Below are 18,755 nucleotides of genomic sequence, written 5' to 3'. Positions count from 1 at the left end.
CTTAAAACTCACATTAAGCCGAACATTGACTTGTTTAATCAGCACAACACCTGGTTGAAGTGCAGTCTGTTGATATTTGTCTTTTAATTAACCATACTCTAAAAGCTGCCATAGCCTATAGCATGTTCTCTTTCTTGTTTATTTGCCTTTTTTTCTTTAGCTTTGCTGGTTTCTCTGTTGTCTAGCCCTCTGTGTCTTTAAATCTCTCGAGGATTTGCTTTTCTGTTATGTTCTCCTTCCCCATGTTTTTCTTGCCTTACCTTATCTTTTTTTTCTTTTGCCACAGCAAACAACAAACTAGAACCCTAAGCAGCAGGCATGCTATAAAGAAATAACTGATAATAAAACACAGAAAATGACCAATCAGGACTGAGTATTAAACACAGCTTTGTGATCATTAGAAAAAAATACACTGAAATGGCATTTTCCCAGTCCTCTGACCGCTTAAAGCTCCTGTAAGCAACTTTTGATACGTGTTGTATTTGGTTTTAAAGTTATTTTTCACTTCATGTCACATTCATCCATTCACTCACATGGAAGTGGCAGAGGATTCAATGCTAGGTGCCAGGGTACCCACCAATAATGATTCCATAACACATGTTCTAGGTCTGGGAAGCAACTTGGACTTAATTGTTAATAGTGCAGTCTTAATCAGAAGGTTGACGGTTCAATCCAAGCTACTGCAGCCAACATGTGGAAGTATAGAGCAACACGCTTGAGCCCCAGCTGCCAAACATCAAAATAGACTAGCCTTGGTGGAAAACTGTGCTCCCCAGTACTCCTACTTTTTTAACCTTTACATTCAAGGACAGGACAGATGGACGAAGTATAAAAAAGTAGGTAGTTGATATTTTAGACCTATTGACATAAATACATGAGGGTAAAATGTACATTTCACATCATTGAGATATCATGCCCTTCGATTTAAAAACAAGAACAAACTAACTTTGTCTAGAGAAGTCCAATTGCTGAGATGTTAGGGAAAAAAACAGACAGTAATATTCAAAAGCTCCACTAGTTTCTGAATAAAACATTGCCCTAATGTATAGTTCAAGGACTCCAAGAAAAGCATGTCTAGTTTAACTCTTGCTTGAATGATTTCAGCGGGGAAGAGAGCTCTTTTTGTGCTATTAACATCTATCATTTGTTTCTTTTAAACAAACAAAAACAGGTGAGAAAATGAATGAGAGAGCCACTGTTTGAAATTAAACTTTACTGGATTATGTGTGAGCCTTCTCCAGGAGACAGAGATAAATGTAACTCAGAATAGAGGAGGAGGCTTTGACAAATAGAGTCAGAGAAGCTTTGTGGGTAGACTTGCACCGAGGATACCGAGCAATCCATCTTTCAGAGCATATATCACTGTTATCCATGTCGCCCTCCAGCTCCTCTGGCACATGTAGAACAATCTTCATATTACTGTTTATGTGCGGGAACGCTACGCCCCTGAGTTTGTCCTTTTGACTCTTACACAGCATTCTCCTCAACGGCTGTCTGCTTCAGAAAAAAGCTTCTGTCTGAAGGATATGAATAAACTCAGACTGAGGTGTTCTGTGGAGCTTGTATCAGGAACACTAAGGCTACAACAGTTGGATAATAAGTTAAATGATAAACAACATTCATCTTTATTACAGAGCGTTAAAAAATGTTTTTGCACTAATTGTAATTCAAAGTGAGTATTTGTGTAATGACACAAACAGTCCTCTACTCCAACTATCCAAAACCAATATAACATTTGTCCTAGCTTGGCCATTAGCTTCAAGAGGGTGTTGTAAGGCACTACAGTGTTTTGTGATAAATGCTAATGTAAGCAGGCTTGGCAGGTATAATGTGTCCATGCCTGTGTTAGTTAATTGTGCTAAAAATGTCTAGTTAGCACTTGATAATGGGCTAATGGGAATGCCATTAGTAAAACAGGGATTTAGTCTAAGATCAGTATTTTGGAAAGGGTGAAAATTAGACATGCCAGTGAAACAAAACAATGCAGGGTCAGGGCAACATTTATGCAACTAGTCCTTTTCCTCTAGGGACCATGTTTTTTGCTTTAATTTAGTAAAGGCTGGAGAACAACTGAACACTTTGACTGCTTATTTAAGTTTCTCAGGCTACAAGAAAGCTTCTCTTGCTGGAACTATCTGTGACCTGAGAGAGTTTAGAGAGGGTGCAGGAAATGAAGCAGGTGGAGGGCTGCTGCAGGAACAGGTGGACGAGCAGGTGCATGCCGGAAAAAGGTGTTAAGGCGGGGTTTGCAAGTCATGCCCTCAGCAAGGTCTATAAAACTCTAGACATTGCAGTACCAAGCAGGACAGCAGCCATTAACAAGAACATGGCAGCAGCTTAGAGAGCATCCAGATGAATCTGGTTGGAAAGGGGTGACAGGAGGGTCGGTTCAATGCCACTTAGACACGGGCCGAGGCTTGATAGACTTTCTGTTGTGAGTCAGAAACAGCCAATAACTTTTTCTTTATATACAGAATGTTTCTGCTAGAATTTGCACATGATTCATCTTTGCACATTCTATAACACTTATCCATGTATTTGCACATTAACAACTGCATGCACCAAATCTCTTCTCATCACTGTACTTGCTGAGGAGAACTTTGTACTATAATTATTGCACGTTTAATGTACACCTCTACTTCACTGTAAATCATGTAAATATGTTGGTGCTTACAATTTTATGCACCTTTAGCTGAAGTTTTAAATAAATGTTTACATGTTAGACATGTATTTTAGGCTACTCCAGTATTTTACACTTTATAAATATTTAATTAACTTTATTAAAGTTTAATATTTATGACTACAGAGCAGAAAATTCTTGACGTTTATATTTACATCGTGAAACTTTATTGACTCTGCTTTTATTGATCTGGATTGGGATCAGTAAAATACATCAACCCATCCATCCATTCATCCATCTGTTCCAACTTATCCATCCATCCATCCATCCATCCATCCATCCATCCATCCATCCATCCATCCATGTTACCAAACAATTAAACCTTCCATCCATCCATCTATCCAACTTTTTCATCCATCTTTCCAAATTTTTCATCCATCCATCCATCCATCCATCCATCCATCCATCCATCCATCCATCCATCCATCCATCCATCCATCCATCTATCCATCCGTTCATTAATCCATCCATCCATCCATCATCCATCTATCCATCCATCCGTTCATTCATCCATCCATCAATCCATCCATCCATCCATCCATCCATCCATCCATCCATCCATCCATCCATCCATCCATCCATCCATCCATCCATCCATCCATCCATCCATCTCAGAACAATTGCCACAGAAGATTTGAAGCCATCCCTGAGACACTGTTGGCATGATAATAAGATCTACTTGTTTAATTTAACATTAAGGTCATGGTCATGGTCAAGAGGCACCGTTAAAGCATCAAAAAAAAGTTGCTTTCTTTTGTGGAAGTCTTGAACTAGAACTTGAACTTGAACTTTAATCACAATCTAATTACTCCATACTCTGCATTCATTAGAGGAACTAAGGCATAGAAAGCAAAGATAGCCAAATAAGCTATAAATTGTGTCTTTATTGAATGTTCTCTGAGTATGTGTAGTGTTGCTTCTGCTTCTGTTAAATTGACCATGCCTTCCCTGCAAATAAGAGCCAGTGTCACATTGAAATAACTTCTTTAGTTACAGGTTTGAAAAAGATCAAAAAGAGACTCCTTCTAGTAGTGAATCATATATACTATTACTAAACGTGTGTCTTTTCCTTTGTCACCACTACAAAATGTTCTTCAAGTACAATTCAGGGCATTATCCAGGTGAAATGATGTCAGTTTGACATGTAACAGCAAAGTTGATTCCGTAAATGTGAGGTTTTACTTTACAGACTGCCAGCGATGACTTAAAAGAGTTTAGCAACATGGGGAGAAAAAAATGCCTTTTCATCATTGTATGTCAAGGCTTCGAGACAGAACGCAATGTGAGCCATGATGGGGAAAAGAAGAAGTGACAGATAGAAAGTGACAGGTTGACAAATGTGTCCATGAAAAGAGACAGCATAGTGGAAAAAAAGAGGGTGGGTGGGGTTGTTGCTGTATGAGGTTGTGTTTGTCTTTCACCAAAGTATATAAGGGGTCTGAGAAGGTGTGTGTTCATAAATACATTTATAGTCCAACAGATCCTATATTGTGTGCGAATAGGTTTGGGTGTGCTGGAGAAATGAGATATACATGGTAACATTTACATCCAGGCATGACTATAATGTGTTTTAATACTGTATTTTAATTACCAACAAAGACACTATTTAATGCTCAACCCTACGTGCACACACTTAATTGTGACTTTGGTAATAAATAGAGCTGAATTAATCTGCTAGCTGTTGTGGTTTGTGTGTGTTTGTGTGTGTGTGTGAGTGTGTGTGTGTCTGCATTCCTGTGTTTGATTTTTCTGTAAGAGCAACACTTCTATCCTTCTTCCTAATCCATACATATATGTGCATCATGTGTGTGTACTTTACACAGGACCTGTGTTATTTATGTTCCCGTCTACATGGGTATGTGCAGGAACTGCAGCAGACCTTCACATGGTGACATTTCCCTTGCCTGGGCAGCTCCCCTGACATTTTCCTGGTGTCAGATCAATCTTGATTTAGCCAGATGTCACATTCACTTAAGTACACATCCTTAAACGAGGAATCTGCAAGCACGGTTTCAAAACCACACAGGCAAGCATGAAAAAACTCATCCTGTAGTAACGCAAAGTCATCACTGGCAGGGGGCAGAGTGATTTTAATGCACTCTCACATTGGTGAGGTTTGTATAGATGTTGTGTTTTTATGGAATGCAGTTTTTTATGATGACACTTGAGGAGATGACAGCTGATGAGAATTGAAAAATGACTCTTTGTTTCATTGAGTTTTCAAATTGGCAATATTTCAAAGAAAAAGACAATGTGTTGGAAAAAAATGAACAGCTTAGCTTTGTAGTTTGTACGGTGAAACAAACTTCTCCAAAAAAAGTATTTTGCATGTAAGGGGGAGTCAGACATTAGTGGAATGTAGCAGATTCTTATAATATTGCTCTGCTTGGAGGGGCAGAGCAGCTGGTGTTTATCCCAAAACAAAGAAAAATCTCCCTGATTATCAGGAGACTGCTTAGTCACACAAATAATAAAGCACTTTGCAATCACTTTAAAAGAGTATCCTGTGAATATCAAAAATACCTGACAGAGCACTCCATGCAGTTTTTGTTCAAAATCAGATAAAGATAGAAATCGTCAACCATCTGCTGTTCACCATCTAAATGCGGTGAAATTATTGGTGAATATTTCCATGAGGCTTTTGAGGCTGCAGTTATTTAGACTAACTAAATAAAGCCTCAAGGTCCACATTTGCTGAGGGCCCTGAAGCTTTGTAGCAGATACTCACAATTCCAATCATTCAGGGAAGTGGTGTCATTATCTCCCAATTTCATGAGCTTAATTGTGATCCTGACAAGTCATCAAGTCAGGTGTAGTTTTGTGGCACTTAAAAAAAAATGTAACCCATTTATTTAAAACAAAAAAAACAGTAGTAGAGATTGGTTTGCAGTTATCAAAAAATGTGAGTACAATTCGGCAATGGAAATGGTGTTCGGCTGCATTCATCCAGAGGAGTTAGCAAGCTTTAAACACTGAATTAAAACTAGTAGCAGCATCAAAAGGTCTGGTTGATTTGTGGTCCATTGTCAGAAGCAATATTTTTAAGTTCTATAATATTCCAACAGGATTACGGCTGGTTCAAAGCGACCGGTGTCCTGGGTTTTAATTTAATGAGTGACCACTTTAACTGGCGAGAATTAGCCCAATGTGTAAGTGCTAGTCGTGGTTACAACATCTGTTGAAACATATAAAAAATCCCTTGCAATGCATCCTTATTTATAATTTGTATTATAATGTCAAAATATACTCATTAGATATGTCTTTGATAAAAGTCGCCAGGTATCAGGGTCACACTTTGCACCAAAACACTGGCAGCATCTGTGGCTGCAAGACATGTTATTGTATGCAGCCAGTTCAATCAGGTTTTGACTGCATATAGATATTGACTCCCAAAATTCTGAACCAAGCTGTTAGCATCATCAAGGATTTCGTCAGAGCGACCGGTGTTTCGGTTTAAAGAGTTACCATGTTAGTCGGTAACTTTCCGCCATGTGTGTCAGTGCTGGTCATGGTTACAAGGCTGTTGAAACTTAGAAAATCCTTGGAAATGTATCCTAGATAATATTTTTTATTATAATGTCAAAATATACTCATGAGATGTCTTTGCTAAAAGATGCCAGTTCTCATGGTCACATTTTTCACCACAACACTGGCAGCATCTGTGGCTGCAAGCTATTTAATGTGTTATTGTATGAAACAAGTTCAATTAGGTTTTGACTGCATATAGATATTGACTCCCAAAATTCTGAACCCAGCTGTTTGCATCAACAAATGTCTGATTGTTTTGTGGTCTATTTTTAGAATCTATATTCTCAAGTTCTATGGAACTCTGACAGGATTACGTCTGGTTCAGAGCGACCGGCGTTTCAGTTTAACGAGTTACCATGTTAGCTGGTAACTTTCCGCCATACGTGTCATTGTTGGTCGTGGTTACAAGGCTGTTGAAACTTAGAAAATCCTTGGGAATGTATCCTAGATAATATTTTTTATTATAATGTCAAAATACACTCATAACTGGTGACTTTGCTGAAAGTCGCCAGTTCTCAGGGTCGCATTTTTTACCACACTGGCAGCATCTGTGGCTGCAAGCTATTTAACGTGTTACTTGCAACCTCGGTTTAATCAGGTTTTGACGGAAAATATTGTCTGCAGAAATTCTAAACCCAGTCACTGCTGTGTAGTTAATGAAAAAGTTGGTTTCAGGCTCTGGTTATGACTAAGCTAAATTTTCCTCTGGTGCACTTGCTGAGTTTCTCCACCAGAGACGTCTGGCCACTTAATGTTTGTCCACTTGCTAATGTTGTCTACCCATATAAACACCTGGATGTTGTTTACCATTTGTTTAGATGGCAATCATGATCTTTGGCGGTTAATCCCCCCACATAGCTTGACTGTACTATGCCATACTTCCCTCGCGAAACAGTGCATCATCATTGATCACAAACTGTAAATGGGTCTACAGACAACATCATACCTTAAAAATCCAATTATGCTGAGGACGCCTTCATGCACATACTTAAAAACACTCCCTTGGCCTTAACTCTAATAGTAAACCTTTGCCCTCTTACCTTTGACATCCCACAAGGTGAAGTGTCGATTGCTAGAAGCCTCCGGGGCCAGGGTGAAGTAAAAGCGATGTCCTGTTTGCGGCTCGTCTCGATCCACAACGCTGATGGTGTGAATCAGCTGAGGAGAGAGAAGCGACAACAAAGAAGGGCATTAAAAAACAAGAAAGAGAAGAAATAGAGGTTAGATTTTCTACTTAGATCCACTCAATAAGATCAAGAGAGTGAATATGAAAGGCACTTTACACTCTTCATTTTTATATGCCTCTTTCAAGAACGAGGGTATTTGAATGGAACAGAAACAGAAGGATTCCTGTGAAAGTGCGGTTCAAAGGGGCCGCAGTCACAAAGAGATAAAAACTTCTTCCTCCAGAAAGTTGACACAGCAATGTGAAAAAAATTTTCTTCATGTTAGAAATGCAAAACTATCATAAAGTGCCTCAGTAAAAAGCTCCTTTTGAACAGAAAAGCAGAGAGATAGTCTGTGTGGCTGCTGTATTTGCTCTAAGAGCAAAGACAGAATTTAAATGTGCAGAGAGCGAACAGAGAGACACACAGACTCTGTAAAGGTTTAGTTTCTTCTGTCCAATGCAATAATAGTGATCCACATTCAAAGATAAAACTCAACTGTGATCCAATTTTGAGAACTCTGCGTGGACACAATAAGGTGAGATAGGATTCACTATGAGCCGTACACACATCAAACAGCCCCCGGAGATCCTTTCACCCGAACACAGGCCTCTCACTGACAATTCATCCTCCTCTCATCCCACTAATCTGCAGCTAGTGTCACACCACAAGCTGATAAATGATAGTTTTCACATCACATCAATCTCCTCCCTTTCAGCACCACGTATGAGGCCACAATTTCTTACTATTCTGATTCCTTTCACCACCAGTAACTTCAGGAGAAATAGAATTTTAAAGTTGCAGACGAAAGTCAGTGTGGAAGAAAGAAAGATATTGTAAGAAGCTGAAAATGACAAAAAGACAGACCACACTGGAACTCATTGAATATCCACTGAAAACAATGAAGCTTCATTCAACTGTATGGGTCTTAAAGTGTAGCCTGATGTCAGCGGGAGGACCTCCAGCCAAGACATTCCTACGGGTGTTGCCATTGTTAATAGTTCAGAGACTATAGCATCTTGCAAAGTGAGACAGGAGTAGAGGGATGATGTTTAGGTTCAGATTTTTAGCTACACTTGCATGCAGATGTGTGTTAATAGAAAGTAATAAAAAGCTATATTGTGTTAATGAAGGCTAACTGGATCCAGGCAAGGGGCAACCTCCAGTCTCAAACGATGAAGCCCATGCAGAAGTGTTATAAACTGCAATACATCGAGAATCAGCTTGAGGCTGGCTGCAGAAACACTGGACACCACATAGACATGAATGAGAAAGAGACGATCTTTGCAGCATTAATAAACATGTTTACAGCCTGGTTCAAAAAACAGCTTGGCCCTACGCAGCTAATCTCTCTATCGGCACACACTGTACGGGGGGTGAATTTTTTTCTAACACAACGGTTCAGAAGATATTAAGATTACGAGTTTTTGCCCATATAAGGACATGACTGACATGACTCCCGGTCGGGGCTAGGAGGCTCACGCTACGTCACACTCTGCCTGGTTGAGTTCCGCATTTCCAATATGGCTGCCGCCATCGACTGGCTTAAAAACAGTTCTCAGGAACAGATGGGTGATGTCACGGACACAACGTCCATATTTTATACAGTCTATGGATCCAGGATTGCATTTAACCAGATAATGCCATCTGCTGTCTACGTGTCTGAAAGCTTCTTGCTAATCGCGTGAAATAACAGAAGAAAAAAAGCTAACCGCATTAAATGGTGAAAGAAGAAGAAAACATTAGCAACAGTTGCTGGAAATATGAGTGTAATGCTGTGAGATTCAGAAAAAAACGGAAAAAACTGAGGCTGAGCGTGGCTGTAAAATGGGAACATACATGTCACACTGCGTCACAGAAATACTGGAATTAAGGGCGCAACCCTGTGGAAGTGAAAGTGGATTGTTCAAATTTCCACTGGAAATTGGTTGTACTAAAGGCCAAATTACCTCCACTTGTTCTCTTTTTATAGCTGGCCAATCACCTGCAGGCATCAGTTCATGCCCTTCTGAACTGTGGTAGCCGAGTGGAGGACCATTAAAGCCATCCTTATCTGTTTTGGGAATTTTGGACCTTACGTGTGTCGCTGAACCATTTTATAATTACTAGTAGTAGCTGGTACAGCTACTAGTAGTATTTCAAAAGTATGACAAAATACGCATGAAAATTAAGTTTCTGATGACAAATGGAGGATAAATTACATTCAAATTCATGATTCTGATTAATGACAAGATCAAATTCACCTGAAAACAGACCAAACCTCCGTTGCCCTCACACTCTTTGTACACACCCGTCTGTCACACACACACATCTACGATTTTTAAATACACTTGCTTCTACAGTAGTTGGGATGGGAGTTGTAATCCGAGGTTCCTGCCGGGACTTGACTTATCTGTAGATAGACTTTTTTGGGGGGTTTAGTTTGAACATTTAGGGCACTGGAAACCTTACTGGGATTAGTTGTATAAAAAAGCTTCTGCTGAGTTATTTGTGTGACCTGTCTGTTTCTGCCTTTTTTGATAGTCTTGATATCCAAGATTTTGATGTGCAGCTTTTTTTTTAGTTGGGAATCCGTTGTAATCGCAGTACACGCTCTTTAAAAATGAACACAATCAAGTCTGTGGGTTTTGGGCGGGATGGCTGGTGGGTCTCCTTTCTTTTCTCTCAGTTAATGTACATTTTAAAGACATTTGTTGCCACTGTTGAAAAGATGAAAAGCAAACATTTATATTTTTTGCGTTACCCTTTCTTCTTGAGCCTCTTACTGGTAGCTGTTATAGGATGGTGTATTTAATTTGCATGTCAAATTAATACATTGACAAAAGCATGAAGGCTTTGATGGACCATATCTATTTTTTATTCTTATTTTAGAACCACACACCACATGCAAAGCTCACATAATCATTGGATCATTCCTGGACTGTAAGACATCTTTGGTGAAGATCTTACTGAAAACTCTGCAGTACACCAGTTTTCTAATAAACCTGGGTAGTTTTTACAAATCATGAACAATGAATCTTTTCTTTGGATGATGCACTCAATGGTGTTGATTTCTCTGAGAGAGTGGAAGTTGCACACCTAAAGCAAAGCTGGTGTAATGTCTGCACTTCTGTGAGCAGTGTTTGTTGTTGTGAAGTGTTAGGCTTTCATGCTATGAAGGGAGCAAATAGGTTTTGGTTAATGCTACTCATGTATGAAGTGAGTAAGTCTTGGCATTTTTTGGCAACTACACAGCATGCAGACTGAAATACATTTCCAAAATAAACATTTTAACAAGTGTGCAAATGCATCTGCTGCTGGGCTGTCTATCACAGTATCACAGACTACATCAGACGCCAAGCACAGATGGCATTTTGTCAATAAAACATTATTTTTTTCTAACTCGATTTACGGAAAAAGTTGAGTGCTGTCACTGACTTTATGGATGCTCACTTTCTTTATTTTCTGTCTTTGCCATTTTGATAGCTGAGGTGTTTGCTAAACAACAGCTCAACCCACTCATGTCTGCCTTTGCAAGCAGTTCTTCCCACTGTGCATGCAGTCAGCTGTTCTCACTTATTCTTCACAATGGGCTTGTTTGTCAGAAGATCCTCCCTCTGAATGTAAATATCTCTACATTCCTTAGTTTTCACCTGAAATGACCCATGCTGTTCTGTGAGTTGCATAAGGAAGAACTAGCAAAGGCAGAAATAGACTCGTAAAATCACAAAATTCAGCTGAGGAAGACAAGACCACAGAAGTTGTAAATACTGAGAGACTCTTTTGACCCCCTGCCAAGCAATTAGAGTCTTAAAAAAGTTGAACAAACTTCAAAAAAATTGCTTTTGTAACTATTACTCCATTACAAAGGTTCTTTTTTTCTTTCCCCTGTTGTTACAGAAGACACGCTTTGTCTTGCAGTAAGTAAGGCTCCATCTGTGCTGTTAGAAATCAGTAGAGACACACATGACAAACAACCCCCAGAACTACTATTAAGTGAGGCATTTCTCACAATGATTAAAGCAGGATGTTCGATAGCTGTAGCTCCTTCGTCTGCTATCACAGAAGCTAACGGAATCAGATAACATCGAGGGAAATACATCAAACCATTACTCAGCTGTTACAGTAGCGGTTGACTCCTTTTTAACGGAGCAAGGGTACTTGTAAAATGTTGAACACGGCTTTGTTTACCTGACTGAACCTTTCCTGTGTCTATCTTTTCCACTCCTTCTTTCCTCCCGCTTTCTCGATCAATCACTGTGATTTCTTTTTCTCCTCTGATTCCTTGCCCTGTGCATCTATCTTCTCCGAGGAATCTCCTTCTCTTTCTTGTCCTATCAAGAAAAATGTGTCCCCCATTTATCATACGCTGTGAAATTGATTATTCAAACAATAACCCTGTAGATATTCTCCACACCTTGCACGCACATAAAGACATCTGCTTTATTGTGTTATTTTTAAGCTCCTGTTGCCTGTCTGCGCGAGACAGAGTCTTTCATTTACAGCGCTGCACACAGCTCTGAATTATGAGCCTGAGCGGTGGCTTTGCATTGCTGTGACTAAGCTACTGCCGAACCCACTTCCGGGGCCGCAATTGTATTTCCACAATAAACAAGCTCCTCAGTATTGACGTTGCATCACAGACACAGAACAGGCTTAGTCATAGCAACGGCTCAGGGAGGCTGTTTGGGATAAAATGGCTTACTTTGTAATTACAAAATGCTACGGCATGATTTCAGGGTAAATCGCAAGCTTTTTTCATGAGTACACTATAATATATGCACTCTAGAAATGCATAGAAACACATTGAAATGAACTAGGAAGTACCACCTTTACTTATACAAGGTTTTTATAAGAGAAAAATGTTATGACATGCCATCTCAAATCTTACCCACTGTCTATATTGTTATAGTTTCAACTGTGATTGCTTTTATTGCTTTTGAGATGAGAGTCTAATGTGAATAGTATCAGGCAGAGATGTTCTGAGTAGATTGAATCTTATAAATTATATTAAAAGGCAGAAACAAAATGTTTTATGCTTTGCAGACCAGATTTCATCTTGGCTTTTCAGGCCCAATGCTCATTCTGTATCGAATGTACCTGATGTTTCCATCCTTATAGTCTTCTATATCCATGCTTGGCAGTTTAAATATACATAAAACCCACAATCTCAAGCTGTGTGTCCAAAAGCCTACATATATTTGTTACACTGGTAGTTAAAACAAAAAATGGGTTTTAATTATAACAGATAAAGAGGTAATTAAGCCTTGTCAGAAAGCCTTTAGTGCTTAGACTCTACGGGGAGATACTGTAATCCAAGGGTGTCTCCCCCAAGCAACAGCAAGATATATCCCCCCTGGAGTCCAGAGACTGGCGCTAGAAATGGTGCCTGATGAGTTCTGCTGAGACAGATGAAATGATGACACCCATGAAGCAGATAAAACTGAGGAGACTGGGAAGTGACAAGGAGGCGGATGGGTTCAGAATATGACAGCGTCAATGAGCTGGAAGTAAAGAAAAAGTCACATTTAAGAGACATTCTGAAAGGCTAACAATGTGGATGTGTCACTGTGTTATTGGATAGATGTGGCAAGCAGATGGGAGCAGATGATATGGCTATTGATAGCTGTTGACAATAACAGCAGGAATAATTAGTGAGTGTGCAAGAGAGAAGTGAATGCAATATGGCATTAGTCATTAGCCACAGGCCTTGAATGCTAAATATAGACCTCCTGGCTACAATTGGGCTTTATTTGTCAGCACACTGAACTGCTTTCCTTTACCTAGCAACACGTAGCACTGCTACAGTAAAAGTGCAGTTACATTTGAAAAAAAAACCTATCTATGTAGATGGACAAACCCTGTCTACAGTTCCACAAATTCAAATGTCTGTATGGTGTTCCTGTTGTGCAATCCATGTGAATACACAGGGATAGTTGGCCTTGAGCTAGGCAGTCACTATGAGGAACATATTTGACCTGCAATTGGGATAATGATGTAAATTGCAATAAATACAAAACAATGAGGTGCATTTTAGCTTTAACTCACAGTTTTGTTGTTTCTTCTATCTGCTGTTCTTTGTGTGTTGTAACATGTTTCCCCTGAAGCCAAAATGAACCCCAAAAGTTGTTTTGGACCAATCAATCTGAGGGTACTGATGGCTAGCTTGAGTTTCTTGTTACAGCATCATAATGGTAGAGATGTTATGAAGCTACCTATTCCAAGTAATTTGAGCAAAAATTCAAATTCAGACTAGCTGATTAGTCTAAAGGTAAGGAAACAGTCAGAGTTATGCACAATTTATCAAGCATGGGTCAACACTGGATCACAGAGTGTGTGGGGAAATGACATCAACAGTTTGTTGAGTGTGACTAAGGTTAGCAGAGCTAGCCCCACTAGATTGCAGTCCTTGCTGCAGGTTAACATCCATATGACTGGCTGGTTATGCAATGTTCCAGTTGAGCGGTTATGCCTGTTTAACAAGACACAACCTACACACAACTTTATCTCCATTTTGTAGATCAAGTTGCTGCCAAACTTCAATGACCTACGAGAAGCCATCTGTCATCTGTGCTTGTTAACATCAGAGTAGTTTTACATTAATTCTATCGCAGACTTCTGTCCAAAATTGTCACAGCTTTCTCTCGGCTTTCTCTAACAAAGACATTTGACAGACAAGTTGTGTAGAAGGCACGGTCAATGTCATCCAGCTGTGACCACCCACTCTTGGAGTAATTCACACCTCTTCCCTCTGGATGGAGATATAACCTGCCTTGAGCGAAAACAAATCTGTATATATTTTCTTCTGTTCCATGTGCAATCAACGCAATTAACTTGAGTGCACCTTTTTGTGGCACTTATGATTAGATAATGACACTTTAGAGTATTTGTGACACTTTAGCATTGTGATCACTCCTTTTACTGACATTTCTAAAGACGACTCCTTTAATGAATGACTGAGATCGCTCTTTCTGCAGTCACTTTTAAATGAATTTAATCACACCTCTGATATATTCTTAAATGATGACTGCTTTTGATCAATTGTTAGTTGTGTGCCCCTAGAATATCTTAAGTCCCTGTGTATTGAGTTTTTAAGTGTTTGTTTTTTTTTACCCACCAGCTGCTGATCAAATTTCCCCTTGAGAGACAATGAAAGCTTAGAACTGAAATGTGCAGCCTTACCTTGAACATATTAAAAATATCTGCCACTTTATTGCATGGCTAACTTACATGGCTAACTCTACCATCAAGTTTCAGATTAAGTTTACCCATTTTTCCACACATGGAAGATATTAAAAATGTAATTTCATTAGATGGTTTGATATTAGTTTCATAAAGGAAAACAGAAAACAGTTAAAGAAAAAGAGAACATCACAAAAAAGAAAAAGGGTACCCGTTAAAAGAAGATACACTTCCTGTTTGTGAGACACAAAGGAGGACAGGTGCTACACATACTCCAAAACAGCCAACAACTTTAACAAAAGGAGAAATATACAAGCTCTTGGTGAGACTTTAAATGTGCATTTCTTTCCACATAAACACAAGCACATGAGCCAACGCAGAGAAAACACACCTCTTTCCACTGTGATCTATAACAAATACAACTGAGTCTCCTCTGCAACCAAACAGGTCTCATTTTCTCACCATCCTGTGAAGCTCTTTCAGGTTTATTTCAAACTGAATGTAAAAGAATAACGAGCAAAGACAAGAGCTTTGTTATCAGCCGAGGAATGAATCTACTCGTTCCTTTGAAGAAATATGAACAGCATTGGGCATGTAGTAAGTGAGCCATGATCTGCGTCCTGTGACTGTGCCCTCAGCAGGGAGACTCTCAGGAGGCATCTCAGGGTGAGTGTGAAAGCGAGATAGAGAGCGGAGAGTGAAGCAACGCAGGGAAATGAGGAGGAGAGCGAGCGTGTGGGAGTTTATTGAGCAGCAAGCAAGGCTCCCTCAAGCACAATCACCTAATTAGATTTCTATCTCAGCGTCCCCTTTCCTGACCCCCTTAAATCTCTTGCATCTCTGGAAAGCTAGAAGGGGAGTCTTTCCCAAAAGTACAACCCTTCTACGCTAGAGGTGTCTGAAAGGTCAAGGTTGTGAGAGGGAGGCAGCATTCTCATTCACAGCAGAAATCAAGCATTGCACGATGGCAGCTGCGATGCAATGAATATATAAATAAATAAACAAACACAACAGCTACTTAAAACAGCCTGAGAGAGGCTCATCTCTGAAGACCTAAAATTGTTGTTTTCACCAAAAAATGCATTAAAGTCAGTAGTAAAAAGCATCCTTATGGAGTCCAGTAGAGCATAAATTGTCTTGACGCATTGCTCCGGAAGGTCGCTTTTATATTTTTGGGGTTCCAAAGAGAGCTACACTAAGAGTTATACACCGTTAGAGATACACCGTTTCTGGAATGCAATATTCTGTATCTTGCTGAACTTAATCTAAATGAGCATGCACAGACCTCTCCCATGATGCACATTTTGGTGGACTGATATTACAAGAATGTGATAGACCATCAAATTATTACCAACATTAGCATTGGTAACTTGTCAAAATGGCTGGCAATTTAGCATCGGTATATATTAGACACAGTATATGCACATACAGGTTGACAAATCTTTGTTAGAATATGCTAGAGTAGCAAAATAAATGGCATTCTTATCGGATTTTCATACCATTATGGGAGATAAACATTTGCATTGACACATAGCCAAACATGCCTGAATGTCTGTAATGGGGAAAACCATTTAATGTCCATGTGCCATGTATTCACTCTCCGTATGCAAACATTGTTTGTCGGAGGAAGCTCTGAATACATGGTTCATACATTTATATAGTGTGACCAATCAGATGAAACCACTGACTGTATACTAACATGGACGACTCGCCTCAATCTCTTTCCATTGTAAGTGAAGCCAAAATGCAATCTCAATGGACGCTGACATACTGCGTTGGTGACGTCATTTGGAGCCAAGGCTTGGATGGAAACAAGTTGGAGACACCGCAGCACTGATGTCACATCCCTTCTGCTAACCAAAGCACAAATCTAACTTACTAATACATTCTCAAAGATCAGGATTGAGGTACAATCTTCAGCAGAACAAATTCTTATGTTGTTCTGATCCAGTCACAGCTCTGAAGAGTTCAATAACTTTTGTGTTAGTGATTTTTACTTTTTCCTTTGCTATTCCTTCTCTGCTCTTTGAATTTAGTGGAACGCTGCAGGAGTCTGTATTTGTCAACAGAGCTGCCAATCAGGAAGTCACATCCCCTCTTTTCCCAAACGGAATAACTAATTAAAACTAGCCTTGTACAAAGAAATTAACAATGACATAAATCAGCATGATACGATCTAATCATAATGGCAGAAACCATGTTTAAGAAAAAAGTATTTGATGTGTATTTGAATTTTCTATTTTGACCACTACTCCATCTGTCATAATGGAGGGAGCAAGCTTTAAGATCTACACAGCAGCAAATCACTAGGTGGGCTGTTGTGCTGTCCATATTTTTTACACAGTCTATGCATGAGACCTTAGCTAGCTATAGTTTTAATTACATAATGCTTGATCAATTTGGTCGCCACTACAAAGTTGACTTGCACAACAGCTGAGGAGGAAGAGACAAATGAGGAAGAAATTGTGGTAAAAAATGTAGAATTTCTGTTATTTGACAATTTGGGGATTTGGGAGAAAACAAATAACAGGTTCTGAGTAAAACACGAAAAACTACATAAGGATACGAATTGCAAGTTAGAACTGATGTACATTATCAGAATCAGAATCAGAATCAGCTTTATTGACCAGGTATGCTTGAACACACAAGGAATTTGACTTAGGTAAACTGTGCTCTCTTTGTACAAGGCATATTATTCTGTTGATGTCCTATTTTTGTTTGTCCTACACACTACCACACTACTCCAAAATTACTACCATGTTCGCTACATATTTATTACCACATTAAGTACTTTACTTTTGTAGTGGTGAATCTAGCTAGAGTCTAAACCAGGGGTGTCAAACTAATTTCAGTTCAGGGGCCACATACAGCGCAATTTGATCTTAAGTGGGCTGGACTAGTAAAATCCTAACATATTAACTTATAGAGAAGAACAACTCCAATTTGTTCCCTTTGTTTTAGTGAAAAAAAAGTACATTATCAAAATTTTCACATTACATGAACTATATTTTAACAAAAACAGCTGTTGTTTTTCGCCACGATGAGTCTCATAGTGGGGCCAAATAGTATATTCTTTAAGCACTGAAACCTGCTGCGAACACACCAAGCATGCAGGTTTCCAATTCACCTGACACACGGAGTGTTATGTTTACAGCAAAAGAACAGATAGATTATAATAATGAAGAAGGTAAATTTGACTACTATGGACCCCCCTACTCCAGCATGAACAGTTTGCTTGCTGGACAGTGTTGTATGCAGGGGTCCAAAAAGTATATGAATTTCCACCGGATTATGCAAACTGCAAATATTCGTTTTCCTCAGTTTGAGAAGAAAAGTCGCTGAGCGCCGTTCATGTGCCCCCTGTCAGCAGTTTGATTGTAGGACAAATTAGAAATAGCAGTCACTTTTACTGAAAAATTGCAGTTAATGTCTTCCCTGTAACTTCAAAAGTCATCCTGTGGGCCAGATTGGAACCTCTGGCGGGCCGGTTTTGGCCTGCCAAAACACCAGGGAGGTATGTTTACTTCCCTGGTCTAAACAGTAAAAATTCGACCATTCCTGCAAAGTGAAACGTCATGGTTAATGATTCAATAAATTAAAAATGGATTACATTAATTAGTTTATATGCTACAAAGAGTTTTACATCCAGAATATCTTATAAACACCTTTGCATTGTTAAAAAAATCAAAATTCCACCATCAGACTATTCCTAACTTGCTTATTTCTTGATTCTTTGAAAAACCCAACTGTGTAACCTTTTGGATGCACTAACAAACATAATTTAGACTTGAGAAATGTTCACCTGTGGAGAACCACTGGTGATGAAAATCAATCAAACAGCATTTGCCGAGAGTTCTATCTATTGAAAAGGGTACATCTTAAAAAAATAGTCCTTGAAGAAACAGTAAGTATACTAGTCTCTGTGGCCTGCTGGTTTGTCTGATTCAACATTACCATTTGAGAGAAAAAAGGAAGAGGCATTTGGTGAGTACAATCGATGACTCAGTCTCCTACTCATGAAATACTGTCTGGCGAGTATGTCTGGGTTTGCTTCTCCTCTTACTCATTTAGATCTCTTGTCTTATGTGTGCCTCCTGTGTGTTTGTTTTGGTGTCCTCTCTGTTTGTGCATGAGGTGAGTAAGAGTTGAACTCACGTGTATGCGATGTGATGTATCTGTGTTTTAAAAAGGCTTAACATTTAGCCATCTCAAACTGACTC

The 18,755-nt window shown here is 39.2% G+C and overlaps 1 protein-coding gene across 4 annotated transcripts in view; it reads right to left on the bottom strand.

The window, feature by feature from the left end:
* Window positions 1-18,755, bottom strand: part of LOC117819899 (cadherin-22-like) — a 357,260-nt gene that overhangs the window by 11,563 nt on the left and 326,942 nt on the right. For all 4 annotated transcript variants that reach the window (XM_034693427.1, XM_034693417.1, XM_034693444.1 and 1 more), the window contains one exon: window positions 7,249-7,366. In XM_034693427.1, coding sequence (XP_034549318.1) covers window positions 7,249-7,366 — 118 coding nt within the window. The remainder of the gene's footprint in view (window positions 1-7,248; window positions 7,367-18,755) is intronic.

Source organism: Notolabrus celidotus, chromosome 1 (assembly GCF_009762535.1).
Source record: "Notolabrus celidotus isolate fNotCel1 chromosome 1, fNotCel1.pri, whole genome shotgun sequence".
In the NCBI taxonomy this organism is placed as follows: domain Eukaryota; kingdom Metazoa; phylum Chordata; class Actinopteri; order Labriformes; family Labridae; genus Notolabrus; species Notolabrus celidotus.
Note: the sequence above shows the minus strand (reverse complement) of the source record. Positions and strands in the feature narration are given on the sequence as shown.